Consider the following 19209-nt stretch of genomic DNA (forward strand, 5'->3'; position numbering starts at 1 on the left):
TTAATTTTATGTTCGACATACCGATATCTTTCAATTAAACATCAATATCTTTCTATATGCAGTATTTGTTTCTCGCTATAAAAATAATTTATCAAAAATTATACTATGCAAAAGTCGCTTCATCTTTTTCATTAAATGTTTAATAATAATAAATTACTAGTTGCTTAAACTATTTATTTAGTTTAAAAATAATTAAATACAACCTAATAAATTTCTATTAAAAAATAATGAATGTTTGCTACAGGTACACAAAACTAATTCAATATTTCGAAAAATATTTATTTCATTTTTTTAAATTTCTTATTCTTCTCTTTATCTAATGTTTTATATTGTTCTTCTAATTCACTGACTATACTTGATACATGCTCCATAAGCTGTTCGTTGGTTAATTTAAAGTCCGTATCGATCCATATCCTTTTCAATTCAATTAGGACGCTGCCTATCATCTTTTTCATCGTCACGTATTTTATCAACATGTTGCCATTGATAGGAAATTTCGGAATTACCCATTGTTCGAATTCGTCCAGAAGTTGTATTGCACCACGGTATCTCAACAACTCCTTCACATCCTCTTTGAGGACGTCGTATCTCTTTATTTGTTGAAGAAGGACCAGCTGCTGATAAGGCTTCAACGGTTTCTCGCAGGGTTTGCATTCCCTATTTTGAACCAGGAATATCGCTAAATCTCTGTCGGAATTAGACAGTTTCAATCTCTCGTGTAATTTTATCACCTCATATTCATCCTTCAACATCGATACGATTAAGGATATAGGCTTCAAAGTCACATTATTGGACTGCGCCCGCTCATAAATTTTTCGAAAGTTCTCCACGTCGGGTTCTTCGGGTAGACCGATATATCTGCTGCTACCACATTCGAGCAACTTTAGGGTTAATTCCAGGGCAAAAGTGCCGCTTAGAATCTTGTTCCATTCGCTCCAAATCCTCTCGCCGGATATCTGTTCTAGACCGCCAATGTTTTCTTTTAACGCTATTATCGTAGCCTCGTCATGCTGATTTGGACTGTCCATTATTCTTCCATAGAAACGAAAGTACCTGGCAGTAATCAGACAATATAAACCTTATATAAACATCTCAAGGATTCGGTGTAACTATTGATACATACAAGATTCATAATAATGCTACATATTTAATTACGATAAATTCTGCAAAAATATATATAATATACAGAGGATGAACTAAATAATATGAACACATTATTTGGAAAACACATTATTTTTTACTATTTATTTCGTGAATAAGAGGTTGGCCTATCATTTGCTTTTAATATACATTCTATCTTTACTGGAGTGACACACATGATACTTAAATAGTTATCAATGGAATGTTATACTATTATTTTAGTAGAACATCTTTCATCCGTTTGCGTTGTTTGCACTTGCTATCTCCGTTTTCTCTTTCTCAATATTCGAATATATATTTATCTCGTTTTAAGTGCAAAAATTTTTGGAAATTTCATGCAACACAAAAAGATTTAATTACTCATATGAATTTGGAGGAAATTTTTCTCTATTTTTCCAATTGCTCTGTTTTCCAGAACTCTAATATTTTTCCTAGCCAATGCAATTGCCTGATTCAGTATCATTTATAATTTTGAAGAGCAGAATGAGAAAGAAATTTCAATACCATCCAATCTCTTTTTTTCTTGTTCCAATATCTTTCAAGCAATTAAAATTTCTTCTGCTAGAACAGTATAATATTGCAGTTGCTACATTATTCAAGCATATATAATTCTTCCAACAAGAATAGAATTTGTATTAAATGATAAGCAACTTTTTATTAATAAAACAAGTCAATTTGGTGGTTTCCAGCAAGAGACACAGTATATACACACAGTGATCATTGTATCTTTGTTTAATAGCGGCAAATCACAAGTAATTCATTTTAGTAATTCACTATGTCATCTGTCTCTTGCTGAAAAGCACTTAACATTTCTCAGGTATTCATATTATTTTGTCTATCCCCTATATATATATATATGTACATTAATTAATAGTACGCACCTTAAGATTCTAAGATAATCTTCTTGAATCCTAATACTTGCTTTGCCTACAAAAACTACCCTCTTTTTCTTTAAATCGTCATAACCATAGAAATAATCATACACTCTGCCATCGAGGTCGAGGAACATGGAATTAATGGTCAGATCCCTCCTGTTAGCGTCCAACTTCCAGTCCTTTGTGAATTCCACCTGTGCATGCCGTCCATTGGTCAGAACGTCGATTCTCAAAGTAGTGACCTCAAAGTTCTCCATATCATTTATCCTTGCCGTGATCGTTCCATGCTTTTCACCCTTCTCATTTATCATCCTGATCTCCTCGCTCGTGAACATGTCCTTCATCTGCTGTGGCGTGGCGTCAGTCGCAAAATCCAGATCCTTAGGCTGCTTACCCATCAGGATGTCGCGTACCGCGCCGCCGGCGATTCTCAGCTTGTAACTATATTTCTTGAACAGGCTTGCGAGTTTCTCCAATTCCGGAGTGAAGATGGAGTGAAACTCCGGGCTGTCCAGCTTCATGACGACAGGATCGATCCTTGACAGTGGCTGGTCACCCATCCTGGTCTTCCTCCAGACTCTCTCGTGTATTCTTCTCGTTAGCCCGTATTTTCTCACCTGCATGGCAACAAAAACGGCTGTTACCTACTTGTTACACGTATCATTTCCCCGTGTTCGCTCGCCGGAAAAGTACTTTAACACTTGGTTCCACTAATATAGGATTAACTTAAATCTTAATTCAATTTATACTCATTAATTTTTTTAATTCTTATGATTAGAAAATGATAAACGATAAAAGTTAAACCGAGATTAAAGTTAATCTACGTGGTGGAAATGGGCATCGACGATGTCGATCTAACATAACCTAACTTTTAAATTCCCATTCCGAGAAGATTAACGATCATTCTCTACTTACAGTAATAATATCGTGGCAAAGGAGGTTTATCGTACGCTGTGCTAATACATTTAACATAGCGCTTGCATTGGCTTTATTTCTGTATGTAATTCCAAACGCACGTGTCACGACGAACATGCGGTCAACCTGTTCCCCTTCATCTTATGTGATGTGATGATGTCGGCTTGTCATCATTCATATCATCTCAAACTGACTCGAATACTACATTCTACCAGTTATCGGTATTTGGCACAGCGTAGCAAATGTACTAATCTTCTTTTCGTTAGCTTACGTTAGTTTTTCCGATATTTGATATTTGCTCCTAAAATTATACATTTGGTCTGCTTTTTAATTATATATTTTTTTGTGTATATAAAAATATATATTTATGCAAAATATAAAAATAAATAATAATCTCTAATAAAACTACTTATATACTACAAAAAATATATTAAATTATATTTAAATTAAATAGGTTATATATAAAATCAATTAAATTACATAATAAATAAATTCATATTTATAAATCTATATAAAAAATTACACGAAAGAAATACAGAATAAAATAAATAATATTCAAATTCGTAATTTACTTTAGCTTTCTTATTTATCCTTCAAATTATAACTTCTTGATGCGAAATAAATCGGATTTATGTCCGTTTCTATCAATTTTTAATTTTAATCTCGATTCAACTAATTCTTCATCTTTTCTTAGTTTAGAAAAAGATGACGAGTAACTTAAACCGAGATCAAAGTTAATTTACATTGGTAGAAACAGGGATTAAATTGTCTAAAGTTAATGTATATTCTCCTAAGAATTTCGAGATGAATTTTTCGAAGGAATTTTCTCGCTTAATTTCTCATGTTCAGGAAAAGAGATCAATTCAAATATAATTTTAAAATATCATTCAAAACACACACACACAAAAGCAATTGCAGAAGAGGATGCTAAAGTGAATAAATTACAGTTATATAAAAATCTCCAAATTGACTGAACGAAATCAAAAATTTTTTTACTGGATTAAAGTAAACGCAAAATTAGGAAGTAGTGCAATAGACTTTATATAAAATCGAAAAACTTAAAAACTTTAACATTTTTTCGATTGTAATATAAAATCTATGCACCATCTATGCACCATCTCCTAATTTTGCGTCTACTTTAATCCTGTAAAAAATTTTTTATATGACTGTACTGTCGATAATTTAGTCGCTCCAGCATCCTCTTAAACTGTTTAATAATAGAAAGGTTTAGTTCAGAAAGATAGGGCTACAATGACATTATTATATTAATTGATGTTTAATAATGATAATCCATAAGTACGTATCAACTTCATAGAACGTTGATTCGCCAGTACGAATTGAATTCAATTCAATAATATTAAACTCTTTATTCTCCATTCGTTTATGTACATTGCTATTTAGTACAAAAGAGAGTTCATGCACACAAGAATTAACGACAGTTTAATTAACGATGGATTTAACATCATTTTATTGATGTAATGACCATTGATATAATCATTACGTTATTAATATCGATGTGATCACTGATGATATCTTCTATGATACGGATCGTCACACATGTTTCGCTTAAATTCACCTCAGCCAATGTCGTATGTTTTTTATATAATATTATAAGTACCTATATACGTTCCAAAGAGGATGTAATTTTCGCTGTCTTGCGTAAAAAGTATAAAATCTATCCATATGTAGTGTATGAGCATACAATCCGTTCGTAAAATGTATAACAGAATTTTATACGGCAGCTAATATAATATGCATTTTTATTAATTGCAGGTAATACGTACGTATATTTTATGTAATGGTACTTGCCGAAATTAAAATTTTCACGGCGTGTCATTAGAAATACGAAGTTATTCACGAGACATTATTTCAGCATTAATTTATTTATTCTTATCGGTTGAAAAAATACTTATGTACTGACGCTTAAAACGAACACGATTGTATCCTATGAAGGTATGCAAAGTTTTTTTCCGTTACGTTACTTTGTTACAGACTCATTAGCGCTTTATTACACTGCGTAAATTGATTATACACTATTGTTTCGATACGTTATACAGTCTGCACTTTGGAACATCGAGTACCTATTAAAGAAAAAATAAAAACAAAAAACGCCGATTCCGCAGCGATCATCCTGTCTTCCTACAAGTAACATACGTAGGTTCACGTCTCGCTTATTCTCAACGAGGTCATCTAATTCTGTATCTTATTATTAATATCATATCAAGTTATCAAGATTTTATAATATATATATGTGTGTGTGTGTGTATATGTGTGTGTATGTGTGTGTGTGTGTGTGTGTGTAATACGATCATATATGTATGTATATACATGTAAATAACGGAGGCGTATCATGTAAACTATGACACACGAGCCGCGTTTACTGCTAAAGGCGAGACATGAATACGGGTTACAGTATCTATAAGACAGTACTGTTTTTTTTCTGAAAAACGGAAAATGGACTGTTAAAAATTGACGTCTTAAAAGTCTCTATCGGACGTACGGAATCATATAAGCATAGTAAAACGCAACTTATATCGAATTTACATACAAGGACAACATCCGATATTTTTATACATGATTTATCTACATTTGAAGTCGCTGATCGGAAATGTGTTTTACTTGTGTGCCGTTTTTATCTTCTGTTTACATAATATGAATAAAGTGAAACAAGGTGCCGCACATATCGTGTACTTTCGGAAACATACTCGTTGGTAAAAGATCTCAGCAGGCCATTTTTCGCTTATATAAAGGTTTAAGAATCTATCTTGATGAAGGATCTATTAATTCTTTTACACCGCAAGGATTATTGGGAAAATACACTTGGCCATTCGTTCATAAATCTCTTCATAAATAGCGATTCAAATTATTTGAGCGTTCTTTCGTTATTCATTTCACTTTTTTGAATTACGCAATCGCACTCTAAATTATAATTATCGTACAATAATATTTCCTAGTTAGTTTAGCAGAGGATCGTTGATCGTGATCCGAACCGAATTTTAAAAGGCATCGCAATGTACAGCTGTATATTCGGACAGAGGCCATACATCATCGAATACCTTCGCGAATACGTGCGATCGTACTTATATGTTAATATTTGTGAATAATAGTAATAATCACGAACTCTTATTCTTTCGTATTTAAACAATTAGATAAATAAAAATATTACGCTTATACAATTAATGAATTAAGTATGTACACACAATACATATTTCGCTCATCGATAGACGTGTATGCATAGATACATGCATATACATAGTACAGATATATGCATATGTATATAAATATATATGTATATGCATATTTCTAATTCACTTACCATCCAGAAGAGAGAATGTGTTTTACGCGTGGTCTAAGGAAAGGCCTAACGTTGAAGAACTTTCTAATGCGCTAGGATTGCCAACACGTGATCAACTCCATAGAGTTTTCCTGTAAATTTCATTAAATACAGTTGCATGAAAAGATAAGAGAAATATTGACTACATTTACACGGCACGCTTCATCATAACATCCGTAGTTATGAAATTAGCCAATCACAGCAGTTCCTCGGAAGAATGGAACGACTGTGATTGGCCAGTTTCATTACTATGGATGTTATTAAACTCGAGAATGGAATGCCGTGTAAATGTAGTCATTAATTTCGCTTGTAATATGTGCGTGCGTGTGCGTGCGTGCGTGCGTGCGTGCGTGCGTGCGTGCGTGCGTGCGTGCGTGCGTGCGTGCGTGCGTGTGTGTGTGTGTGTGTGTGATTGAGCGCGACCTAAACTTCATTTTATTAATATAAAAGCTGTATAATGCGATTGTATTCAAAATGCACTTACGTAGGTTTCGTTAATTTGCCAGAAGTCTTCTTCTTGTTATTTCGACACTTCTTTACGTACGCTTCTATTAAATGGGCTATCTTTTTAGGATTAATTTCGCCTGTCTTATTATGGCATATCTATAATTGAAATTGTAGGATATTTTTATTATGTGTATATTATTCCTTATTTCTTGGATTATATTTATTCGATATTATTTTAATTATTAAAACATATCTAAATAATATTCACCTTAGGTACTGCTTTGCGCATGATGTCTTTGTATTCCTCTTTTGTGATGTGCTTTTTGGTATAATGAGGTTTGAGAACCAATTTCACTTCTTCCACGACTCTCTCTTGTCGGTTTAGTTTTTTAAGAAACTACAACAATACAGATAAAAAATGTTGAATCATTTTATTACATTTCAATGTAATTTTACAAATTACATAACGTTGACATACCTTATCTTTAACTTGCATTTCTACGGCAGAGCTAGGAAGATCGTCCAGAATTTGAAGCTGATTTTCGTCCATGCGTACGCCAACCTTAGGATTGGTAGCTATAAAATACACATTTACATAAATACTGAAATATTAATATTAATATTAATTACTGAAATATATTTGTTCGCTAATTAAGAAAAATATTCATGATAAAACTTTTAAAAAAGATGAAACTTTTAATTTTATAGCATCTGTTATATTGTTCATATACAATAATTACTACAAATAAGACTCGGACCTTTCTGTATCGTCTCAATTTAAAAAAAAAACGAAAATTGAAGTACGTACACTTCTTCGCCTTTTCCTTAGTAACCTTTTTAATTCTATTTTTGGTTGCAGTCTTAATTGGAGGCAGTATTCCACCGAATAACGCGTCAAACGGATCTTTTTTCTCCGCACTCTTGTTGATCTTCGGCGTGCCACTGGTTTTAACAGCGGCAGGTGGTGGTGCATTTGCAACGGGTGAGTTATTAAAGTTGACAGGACTAGGTGGATCGAACAGGCTATCACTCAGAGTCGATCCCGGTGAATAAGGGGACGACATGTCGATGATATTGTCGTTCGTCATATCTATGGTCGCGTCGTTACCGTTCTGCCCTACCGTCGAGCTGTTTTTATTCTGAGTGGATTTGGAAGATCGCGGCAAAGTGGATGACTTCGCAGAATTTGCAAATACATTAGGAAGCTGCGGTCTGTCATTTGTGCGTTGCTTTATCTGATTGCTCGGTGAGATGCGATTAGGCTGCAAGAAAATCAAGTATCAAACGTTTTTTGATTTAGCAATTCATAGTACTTAGAATTGATTAAAATTAACATTTAAATAAAACAAAAACAAATTAAATACCTGTAACAGAGTTCTTTGTGCAGGATTAGACGTGTTGCTAGCATTGAAGCTTCTCTGCACTGCGGCTGCTACCGTCGCTAAGACAGGATTGATAGTACTAAATGGATTGACAGTCGATTGCACATTTTGTGGATTCTGCTGAGTCTTGGGCGGACTACTGCTGCATGATTGGGTTACGTCAGTCTGGCTCTCCGGCACTGGAGACGCGGAAACATCTCTCTGAGGTGATGGTCTCTTGATAGTCACTATCGATATTATCTTTGGCTTCTCTATCGGCTTCTCCTGAGGGGGTTGTTCTTGCTGTTGACTGGGCTCGTCTAACGGCAACGGAGTGTCCGCAGGTCCGTCATGCTTTCTGGGCGAGTTGCGCTGCGCTCGGTCATGCTCGTCATTTGGCGTTGCTTCTTGACTGGCGTCCGGCGTTGGTGAACGAGATTTAGTTGGATCGAAGGGATCGTAAGCATCCGGAGAAGTTGGCGGAGATGTTGGTGGTTCGGGAGGTGTGTTGGGGCCGATCTTGAGACGTAACTCTAATTCTTCCTGCGCTCGCATCTCTAGCTCCTCTTCGGCTCGCTCGTCCATCATCTCCTCTTCTTCCTCCTCTTCTTCCTCTTCTTCTTCCTCTTCCAACAGCGGATTTATCAGGGACGGTCTAAGATTGCTGGGCTGCTTATTTATGGAGAATTTGATCTGCGGCTCCGGCGGTGTCTTAGGACCTTGCGAGACAAACTGCTCACGCGGTGGCGATGCCTGCGATGGCGGGCATTGTTCCGGCGATGCAGTGAGCGTTTCCTGTACCTGTTTGTCATCGTCATCGCTCAATACTATAACGTCGCGAGGCGATGGTGTTTGTTCGCGGAAGGGCGATTGATCCAGATCGATCACGGCCACGGGTTTCTTCGTCGCTGCAATCTCTGCCGCCTTGGATTTCTTTTTCTTATCCTTCTTCGCCTTCGGAGACTTCGATCGCTTATCTTTCGTCTTATCTTTCTTGGATCGTTTCGTGGAAGGAGTAGTCTCTGTCTGAACGGACTCTCGTCGACGACGTTTTATTGGAGGTGACAATGGAATAGTAGTTGGTAATTCCAATGGTAAAGACAACGGATTCGTCTCGTTGTCTTTGTTGAAGCATACGCTAACTAGTATATTGTCACCGCTAGCAAATACTTCTTTCGATGGCGGCGGAGTCCTGTTGCGTTTGTTCTTTCGTCGTTTCTCCGCTTCCTTGGACTTCCGACTCTCTTTCCGCCGTTCCTTCTTCTTCTTCTTTATCGCCTCCTTGTTCGTTAATATAACAGTCAGATTCTTTGGCGACACGTTATCCAGTACGGATGGTGGCGACCAATTTCGCGTCCCAATTGGCTCCTGCTGGATATGCGGTGGTGTCTTCGATCTCGAACGCGACCAGGACGGTGTCCACTGCGCGCTCCACGAACGCTCGCGCTCTTCGCGCTCGCGTGGAAACTGCTGCTCCTGCTCCACGCTCTTCTCGTTCAGCTGTTCCCAGTTCCTGTTACGATCCCGCTCTCGCGAGATTGACCTGGCCTTCGACCGCGACCGACTGTGCACCTTTCTCTTGCCGTGCTTCTTCTCGCGTGCCTTGGACGTCCTCTTCGGCGACTTGCTGCGAGATCTCTTACGGTTCCTAGAGCGACTGCGCGATTTGTACTTCTTCGTCTTCTCCTTCCGCTTATCGCGCGATCTCGACAGTGATCGCCTACGTCGTCTAGGCGACAGCGATCGCCGCTTGCGAGATAGCGAACGCGATCTTCTACGTGAGATGGAGTACCGTCTCGATAGAGATCGCCTTCGCGACTTGCGTCTGATATGAGATGACGATCTTTTGCGCGAATTGGAACGGCACGATTTGGAATACGATTGGCCACGATCTCTCGACCAAGACAATCGGAGACGGGATCTACTCTTTGATCGTCCTTTCAAATACGATTGACTTCGTCGATCCTTTGAGCTTAACTGAATTCTATTTGACGAACGACTTCTCGATCTGCTTCGTGACTTTTCCCTGATGTCCCTGCCATACTCATCCTTTCTCGGTCGTGATGGTTTCTCAGCCACGATCTTTCTTATGTCATATCGCGGCAACTCTTTTCTCTTTTCCTTCTTCTTACTAATTTCCTTTGTCTTTTTCTTAGAAGACTTGTCCTTTTCTCTTTCCCTCTCCTTCGACCTAGACCGTTTATCCTTGTCGCGGTATGGTCTGTCCTTTGTATTTTTTGAAAGTTTCTTCCAAGAGACTAGATTATCTGATGAAATGTTCTCCTTGTTTTTCTCTGTGCTCTCTTTGTTCTTTTCCTTTTTGTCCTTTTTCCTCTTCTTTTTACCGTCCTCTTTATCCTCTCTGAATTTTTCACGCTCCTTCGTCTCCAGTTTACTCTCGTCTAATATCTCGCCATCCTCCATCTCTTTCTCTCTCTCTTTACGTAACGCCAAGGCGATCAATTCCTCCTCGAAATTTATCGCGTCGTCGGTTTCGGAGATAGCCTCAGTGCCTAGCTCAGCATAACCAGTCAATGACCTGCAGTCATCTAGATCGTCATTTGTTTTGTCCTTCGTTGGTGTGATAGGCTCCAAACCGGCTTCGAACGGCATACATCGCTCCACTGACGTATTCTCATCTCTCAAGGGCAACTCATCTTTGCAAGGTGTATAAGCACCATCCGAGTCCCAATTGTTATCGAAAGTGGCAGGTACAGATGGCTCGTTTATCTTATCCTTCTCGATCGGGAATTGCTCTACTTCATCATCCACGGTCGAGAAACTTTCTTTCTCGTGCCGTTGATCCGACAAATTTGGATCCTCATTGTCGCTCGACGCTTTATCATCATCCTTGTCGTCTTTATTATCATTCGCTTTGGCAAGTTTATGGCTGCTCGATGAACACTCGTCATCACTGCTGGATTCTCGCTCTTGCGAGTCGTCTACAGTTATCTCACTTTGCATCTCAGTATTTGAACGAGATAACATGGTTTTGTTTGTTGTGTCACCACCTTCCAAGTCTTCAGAGCTGCATTCAATACTCAGCTCGCTGCTGTCCAATTTTCTTGGTGACAACCGAGCCATGTCAAGAGTGGGTGATGACATTGCGCTTTCCGTGACCGCCATGGTTTCTTGTGATGTGATATTTGCCGCCGTCGATTGTACTTCTTGTTCATTGTCTTCCTCTTCATTCTTGTTGGATGAAACATCGACATGTTTCGGTCTCTCATCCACCGTCATAGCTTCTTCATCCGATGAGTTCTCGGAACGGGATTCTTTGCTTCCGCGTTGACTATCAAGTTTAAATGATTCTTTCTTTCTCGGGCTCTCTGAAACGGGCTCCAACTCTGTATCTTCTTTTTCCTCTTCTTCTTCTTCTTCTTCTTCAGCAATTTGTGGTCCTATTTTAATAAACTGGTCCAACGCTATCGACGATTGTACGACTGTGGATTCAATCTCTGATTTTGACGAACTGAGATCTTTATTGCTATCTTGCTCTTGTTGCTGTTTGTCACTCGATGACGCCATCGTAGTTTTTTTCTGAAGAACACTGTTCTGCGAATTATCGTCCAACTGCAGACCACTCAGCCGATTATTAAGCCTAATTTTGTTACCGATTTTGAAAGTAATCTTACCACGATGCGAGTCATGCGAGATCTTCTTCGGTGGTATCTTACTCAAGGTTTGACGTTCCTTCTGTAGCGCCTCGAGATAAGGATCGGCCGGCTCAGGTGGCAAATCCGGCAGATCGCAGGCTTGAATGTCTCCCACAATAATATCATCATCATCGGGGATGCTGGGCGGTAACGGCGGCGGCTGTAGTGATCCCAACTGCTGTGACAATTCCTGTTCTGTATGCCTAGCCACATCCATAGTTTGCGACGAGTAGATGGAAAAATTCGGGCAGTCCGACTGTGAGTCATTATCATCATCATCATCGTACGCAGTCAATCGAATGGGTTCCTGTGTATGTTCTCTGCTTTGAGTCATCGTCGCTGCAGTTGGCAACGGAGGATAAGTCGCAGAGACCAACGGCGGCGCACTTGGCATAGGTATATTACAACTGTCTATACTGTTCCGCAACATATCTGCCTTTTCCAATGTTTTCAACGGAGTGGCTACATCGTCATTGCTGTCACTGTCGGCTGCAAACGGATCATATTTGTCGCCGCTTATCGGCAGATCTCTTGGCGTTTCCTCCTTATGACTATCGTCAATCACCAATTCCTGCTCACTGTCATCCTTGTCGCTTCTGGAGTTCTCTTCAAAATTCAGCAAACCAGACGGCGGTTCTGGCGGTGGCAACAAAATCATCGAGCTATTATTGTGAAGCTCTTCCTGTGTATCACAATCAGACTTGGCTAGTGGTTCGATGTCGCAATAAATATCGCAATCATCGTTGTCTTGTCGCGCAGCAGGTGATGCAGCCATGGGTGATGCAATTACGGGTGACCCAGCCATGGGATCCGACATCACAATGCGATCATTTTGCTCAGATGGTAGCTGATAGTTTCGCGTCATATCTTCCGGCAGATTGACCGAAGGTAGATTGTTGTGCATGTGTACCGGCTGCTGCATATTTATTGTTTCCGGTGCGCTTGGTAGTGCAACGGACGGAGCACCAGGAGGCGGTATGCCTAACGGGGGTAGCCGAGGAGGCCTGGGGAATCGATCCGTCACGTGCGGAAACGGCGGCCTCTGATCGAAGCCGCCACTGCCGTCCGTATAATTAAACGGTCGTTCGCTGGGTGGTGGTGGCGGCGGAAAACGCATCCGTTCGTTGCGGAAATGCTGAGGATTACGGCTGCGGAACGGCGGCGGCGGCGCGTGGGCACCAAACATGGGTGGTCCGCCACAGTGCTCAAAATTTGGATTGTAGAACGGCGGCGGACCAAAGTCGCGATTCCCAAAGTTGTCCCGCGGACCACCGCCGCCGGTCCCGCCGCTGTAATTATGCCTGCCACCACCGCTTGGTGGTAATGAATCCCGACCACCGCCGTAGGTCTGCCCTCCGTGGCCGCCGTGTCGACCGTTATCACGACCATAACCACCCCGGAAGTTGCCTCTATTACCACCACCACTACCGCCGCCTCCACCACAGGGATTGTTGTACATTGGCGCCTGCGTAATATCACTAGAATTAATATTAGACAGATCCAACGGTGTATCCACCTTTTTCAGAATTGCCTCCTCATGTTGCGCGACTTCCTCCTCATCCTGCTTCTCCTTCTTCGGACTCTCATTGTTATTAATACTATACTTGTTTTCCTTTTCAAGATTCTTCACAAACAACGTGCCGTCAGCCTTCAGGACCACATCCGCCTTCTTCTTGGTCGAATGCCATAACTCCTGATTGCTCATTATACTGCTCAGTAGATCTGTTATGCCAGTATTATCTACTTCGTTGACTGGGTCAACCATAGTTTTTAAAATGGCACGACGTCTGATCGATGGCATCGCTGATCGTCGTTGTCGTACGTTTATCATAGGACCACTTCCTATTCCAATAGAATCTTCATCTTCATAATCCGACCTAAGAAAAAAATTATTTTTTTATTAAAATATTTCACTAAAATATTATTTTCTTGTAGTTTTATTTTTGTTATATTTCTAACTTTTTTAAACCAAAATCATTTGAACAATGGAGGATTAAACATTATAAAGTAATATATAGCAATATAATATAGCAATATATATAGCAATATAGTAATATAAAACAATATTTCATGCATTTGCCTAAAATAAAAAATGTGCATTAATTTAACAAAAAATTTAGCATTAATAAAATGAAACATACTGCATATTTATCTGCGTTCAAGAAAAGAATTGTACAGACTAGGAGGATGAGGGATCAATTAAAGACAAGAATAAATAGGATCAATCGCTCACCTAGGTGGACTGTAATCTAATCCCAGATCATTTCCAAAGAGACTGACTTGAGATATACCAGCGCTGTGTCTGGCATTTATGAGAATGCTTTTCTCAGATATAGAGATGTTTTTCATGACAGGTACAAGCTGTGGCATCTTCGATTTCTTCATACCGAGTGTAGTGGCCAATCTTCTTTTTACCGTTTGTGTACTCAGCACGGACGCTTCAATGCGCGCACGTCGCTTGTATTTTCTCCTCTGGAGAAATAATAACTACATATGTGCTTTTATAAAGATCAGAAAAAATACGATAGACAATGTGTATTTAATAACAAAAATTAGATGAAAATAAAACGTAAAATAGCATGAGGAAAAGGCGTTGTGAAAAAAATGCTCTTTAAAAATTTTCAAATTTCTTTATCTTTAAGATAAAAAGATAGATAAGTTAAAGTAAATTAGTAAAGTAAGCAGTTAATAGATTTTATTGATTAGGTGTAATATTTTAGAAAATATACTCAAGTTTAATTAGTATAGTAAGTTAAAATTATTTTTATTAAAAGCAAGATAATTAAAATAATCTCATTAAAATAAGACTATTAAATTAATTTGTAAATTCATTGTTCTTTAGTATTTGGCTTATATTACTCTAAATAGATGTATCGCTATTGATGGCAATGCTCTCAGGATAATCTTCATGTACATGATTTAAATATTTTCAATGTATTTAGTTATAAAAATGTATTATTTTATTAACTTATATTAATATATTTTATACTTTTCACGAATTATATAAAAATATATTACAAATAAAAAAGTCACATTAAGAAAATCAATTACACATATGATTTTTAATCTTAAACGGTTTCTAATATTTAGCATATAAATGTGATAAAGGAAGTTTCTAAGATTTAACACATGAATATGATAAAAGTCATTTGCAAAATTAAGAAAAAAAACCAAGTGCATCTAGTGTGAGAAAATCATTTTATTTATATAAATTAAGAACAATGAGTTACAATCGAAAAGTCTAATTCAATTTAATTGTGTTACGAAGGTAGCATAAATATGATTGGGGAATACAGCAGTGATCGGATAGTCTGGATCGGAAGACCAAAATGATGAACACTTAATGAGACACCCTGGCATTACCAGACCGTACAATTCAATTTTATAAGAATTAAGTTATACATATACATATATTTTAATAAACACAGCGTAAAATACGAGAATTATACAAAAATTTTTACTTATTAATCAATAAAGAGAATGCAAACAGAATATACATTCATATTATCGCGAAAAACATGAAGACATGAAAAAGATTTAGAAATGTTATATACGCATCTGGCAATGCGATGAGCAATGTTACATGTTAAGATATTATACTACATTTGAGGAGAAATTAGCGTTATACCTTGCCGGTTTTTTTTGTACTTTTCTTACACTTCCTCCTTGATGTGGATGATGCAATTTTGACATACGTCACTATTTCTTCCTCTTCGCCGTCATTGTTGAGTTCTTTAATTCGCACTTCTCGAAATAAATTACTGCTGGTTTTCTTCTTTGAATTCTTGGTGAGTTTTTTCTTTTTTCTTTTCGACATTTTGGTCTTAGATTTTGTATTCAAACGCGTGGAAGAAGCGTTACCTTCTAAGCTAGTGTTTGGAGAGCGACTTCGACTATTGTCACCAATCGAATCAAGGCCGGACGAAGTTGACGGCTGATTTGGATCAATACATTGCTCATTTGTTCGATTACGATTGCGCCTAGAATTGACTCTGGAAACGCGTCTGGTAGGTAGATACATACGATCATTGACATGAGGAAGTATATTACGGAATATGTTTAAGTTCGTTCCTAATTCATGAAAGAAACGACTAGTATTTCTCCCCGTTGTTATAAGAGTTGGCACAAAACTCGACAAATACTGCAAAGATAAATAAAAGAAGGCATTAGTTCTTATATTCTTATGTTCATTACACCTGGTTTTACAAAAACCAAAAAGGTAATCCTTTTATATATCAAAGAACATTTCATATATAAACTCAATTATGTGAAAATGTTACATCAAAAAATTAAAGTTTTTTTAAATAAATTATATTAGACAGTTTCAACTTATTTTTATATCTTGTAATTTAAGTTGCAATTTTTTAAAACTACTATACGTATTTTTAATTTAAAAATCTCAAGTATATTATGGAAATAAGTTACATAAAAAAAATTACATCAAATCTGAAATTGTTTATTTATTTTAAAAAATATTTTATATGAAAAAAATTGTCAATTAAATTGTAATTCATAAATATTATAGTATATTGTTACAACACATAATTCGTTTTTAAATATTTTTAAGTATAAATAAGTTACCGATCGTCTAGTCAAGCTGCTTTCAGTACACCCCGGACAATACCATTCTTCAATGGGAACTGTAGTTATTGGGGGTGTTAAACATTCCATATGATAGCCGCGGTCGCAATTGTCACAAAGTAACATTCGATCCTCTCTATCACTTTGATGACATATTTCACAAAAAGTTGGATCATCTGGTGGTTGATTCTCAATACGCGGCACAGCTTCTACTGGTAAATGATTTATGATCTAAGAAAAGTAAAAAAAAGTGCACATTAAAATTACGATATAATTTTTTAATTCATTTACTCTCCCCCCCCCCACACACACACCCGTTATTTTTTTTCAGTAGGTTTTTTTGTGTTAATTTTTTAAATCATACAGTATTGAATAACAAATTTGTAAAAAAAAAAATTACCTCGCCATCAAAATGACTTCTAACAACAATTGTAGTGAAGGATATGCGATCCACTGGACAAGTGTTGATGTTTTTACTCCATTCCAATAAACATTCTAAACAGAAGCAATGGTCGCATTCAGATGGGATACCAATTTGCTGTTTTCTAAATGGTAGCAGACATATAGGACATTTTTCCGACTGATCATCACTGCTATCAGAGTTAGCGTTGGCATTAGTTAATGAAGAGGAACCAGGTTTATTGACATTCTCACTTTTACTTTTACATAAAACTTTACGCTTAGCAATACATTTATAAGTATTGCCATTTGATTCATCTGAACTAGTCCAATCACTTTCCCATTCGGATGTACTACTGTCTGTAATATGCGTGGATCTGCTTTCCTCGCTACTATTAGATTCATCACTAATAACTCTCTGCAACAAAATGATATTAATGAAGATATGTCACTATCAATAAATTTGGCTAAACATTTCTTTAAAAAAATGTCATAATACTTACATGATTTTGTCGTCTAATCACAGGCTTAGGTACATCACTATCGCTGCTGCTTTCTCCTTCACTAACGACTCTCTGGAACAGTAATATAAATGCAAATTAATGTAAATTTTTAACAAACAATATGTTCACTTAAAAATAAGACCATATAAATAAAATTGAATAGGCTATGCAAATGAGATTTAATAGATTCCATAAATACACTATACAGCTACAATTAAATATTTAATTTAATCAATATTTAAAGATACTATAATAATTAAAGCACTTCTAAACATACAAGTTTTTTCTTTCTTCGAATTTGTACAATAACAGATTCATCGCTGCTATCACTGTCACTAATGACAATTTTTTTGCGTTTGTGATTATGATGACGTATCAAACAAGTATTATCACTGTCGCTTGACATCTTGACTATCACTACAATTCATACCCCCTGAATTCTTCTCATAGATCTGTAACCAAGAATTTATGTCAATTAATATCAATTGTACTGTTCCATTTTCAACAAAGTAACAAACAAATCGTTCAGTCTCCATTTCAATTCCATCGAAAATATCGCTCGGTTCCTCATTGTAACAACGGAAGCAATATACAAATTTATTTCGCGAACAGTTTGCAAGCGACTCCCGTGCGATATCCTAAACAGAATAATCTAAATGAAGATTACTCGATGCTGCGCGATGCGCCCGCTCCAGAATCTCAAATCGTGACCAAATCGTCCCACACAACGATGATCGACATCTGGGAAACGTCGTCAGCTCGGTTACCCTGATGAGTTGCAGGTGGATGACGGCGTCGCGGTGGACGATCCCACGATTCCGCGCGCGCTCTCGGCGTCGTCGACGATGGTTCACGAAAGCCGTTGCTGATCCCGCGTCGCGGTCGCACCCAGTAGTTCTCGATGCCGTGGAAACGAACTCGCGAGAACGTGTCTAGGATCGCATCGATGCGAGTTGACCAGAGTTGACGCTTCTTGATTTCCGTCCCGCTTCGTTCTTACTCTATCTCTCTCTCTCTCTTCCTCACTCCGTCCCTCTCCTTCTCTTACTCTCGGTATTGCTCCTGATTCCTTCCGTGATCGTGTCGCACGCCGACGAATCGTGGGCATGCGGCACTGATCCCACGATTCTCGTACGGACGGAACGGCCTCAAGCCGTTCGCGCCGAAATTATCTCCTCTGACTGTCTCCAGCAGCAATATACCGAAAAGTAACGCGTTCTATCGTGAGACTGCGGACATATTGGATCGCGGACGCCGTGCTTGCCGTGGTGGTGTGTATGGATATAACGTTGTGATGTCACTTCCGGCCTTACATTTGAGACGAGGCGAAAGTACAAGAAACGTCGAGCGTAGTACCTGACCGATCGGAAGTGACCTCACTGTCATACGATTTGAATTTGAACGAGCGATTTGAAAAGAGATGAAAATTACAAAAGTGAACAAATTCACTAGATGTTGATCAATAAGATTATAAATATTTTAGTAAATTTGTTCACTTAAATTACAACAACAATTGGTCTGTTCGCATTGTTTGAAATCCCTAAAAATTTTTGAACTTACAATAAGATAGATGTATATTTGGGCGTTGAAAAGAGAGAATACGAAGATACTGAATGCGAAAAGTGCGAGCAAAATGAACAGACCAATAGTCTGTTTTTAATTCCTACACTAGACTGCATTATATGTATCTAAATATACATATATATATAAATTATAAATAATATCTAAATTATGCATACTTTAAAAAATAATTAAAATAAAATTGTATGTCAGGACCTAAAAGATAAAGTCTCATAGGGAGAAAGTGACAAATTGCACGTTACCTGTCTTCTCTGATTGAACATAGGCATCAAAGTTCCATAGGCATGGAAGAGATTGAAGAAAACTGGTCATGTGACTCTTTTCCTAATTGAACGTGGGCATTCACATGATGCAATTTGCCACTCTCTCCCTGTGAAGTCCAGTGCGCCTACGTGTCGCTTGTCTGGCTGAATCGAG

The 19209-nt window shown here is 37.7% G+C and overlaps 2 protein-coding genes across 5 annotated transcripts; both read right to left on the minus strand.

Moving 5' to 3' along the window:
* Nucleotides 1-265: 265 nt before the first annotated feature.
* LOC105154591 (CCA tRNA nucleotidyltransferase 1, mitochondrial) lies at nucleotides 266-6356 on the minus strand. 2 transcript variants are annotated; one of them, XM_087407539.1, is made up of 3 exons: nucleotides 6247-6356; nucleotides 2022-2632; nucleotides 266-1053 (listed from the first exon to the last, which is right to left on the minus strand). In XM_087407539.1, exons 1-3 carry the CDS (start codon nucleotides 6247-6249, stop codon nucleotides 279-281), a joined length of 1389 nt encoding a protein of 462 aa, XP_087263665.1. In that variant the 5' UTR covers nucleotides 6250-6356; the 3' UTR covers nucleotides 266-278. The 2 variants fall into 2 exon arrangements, with proteins under 2 accessions (XP_087263665.1, XP_011068538.2); XM_011070236.2 differs by lacking the exon at nucleotides 6247-6356 and adding an exon at nucleotides 2931-3062.
* On the minus strand, nucleotides 2926-18520 carry PHRF1 (PHD and ring finger domains 1). Of its 3 annotated transcripts, XR_015545572.1 has the most exons (14): nucleotides 17879-18520; nucleotides 17489-17663; nucleotides 17212-17283; nucleotides 16710-17126; nucleotides 16310-16540; nucleotides 15357-15869; nucleotides 13962-14215; nucleotides 8076-13605; nucleotides 7520-7973; nucleotides 7190-7287; nucleotides 6980-7108; nucleotides 6749-6867; nucleotides 6247-6356; nucleotides 2926-3231 (listed from the first exon to the last, which is right to left on the minus strand). XR_015545572.1 is itself a non-coding variant. In XM_011070003.2 (13 exons), the coding sequence occupies exons 2-13, from the start codon at nucleotides 17615-17617 to the stop codon at nucleotides 6338-6340; spliced, it is 7950 nt and encodes a 2649-aa protein (XP_011068305.2). In that variant the 5' UTR covers nucleotides 17618-17663; nucleotides 17879-18520; the 3' UTR covers nucleotides 4283-6337. The 3 variants fall into 3 exon arrangements, 2 of the variants coding, with proteins under 2 accessions (XP_011068305.2, XP_011068304.2); XM_011070003.2 differs by lacking the exon at nucleotides 2926-3231 and having other exon boundaries at nucleotides 4283-6356; nucleotides 13962-14200; XM_011070002.2 differs by lacking the exon at nucleotides 2926-3231 and having other exon boundaries at nucleotides 4283-6356.
* Between the last annotated feature and the right edge of the window lie 689 nt (nucleotides 18521-19209).

Source organism: Acromyrmex echinatior, chromosome 7 (assembly GCF_024713525.1).
Source record: "Acromyrmex echinatior isolate Ae372 chromosome 7, ASM2471352v2, whole genome shotgun sequence".
NCBI lineage: Eukaryota > Metazoa > Arthropoda > Insecta > Hymenoptera > Formicidae > Acromyrmex > Acromyrmex echinatior.

Coding starts and splice junctions, on each gene's coding strand:
- LOC105154591 (XM_011070236.2), bottom strand. CDS start 3,047: ATGTTCGTCGTGACACGTGCGTTTGGAATTACATACAGAAATAAAGCC. Junction 2,633..2,930: donor TTTGCCACGATATTATTACT/GTAAGTAGAGAA, acceptor GTTGCCATGCAG/GTGAGAAAATACGGGCTAAC. Junction 1,054..2,021: donor GATTATCTTAGAATCTTAAG/GTGCGTACTATT, acceptor GATTACTGCCAG/GTACTTTCGTTTCTATGGAA.
- PHRF1 (XM_011070002.2), bottom strand. CDS start 17,617: ATGTCAAGCGACAGTGATAATACTTGTTTGATACGTCATCATAATCAC. Junction 14,216..15,356: donor GTACAAAAAAAACCGGCAAG/GTATAACGCTAA, acceptor GCACATATGTAG/TTATTATTTCTCCAGAGGAG. Junction 7,974..8,075: donor CACAAAGAACTCTGTTACAG/GTATTTAATTTG, acceptor ATTTTCTTGCAG/CCTAATCGCATCTCACCGAG.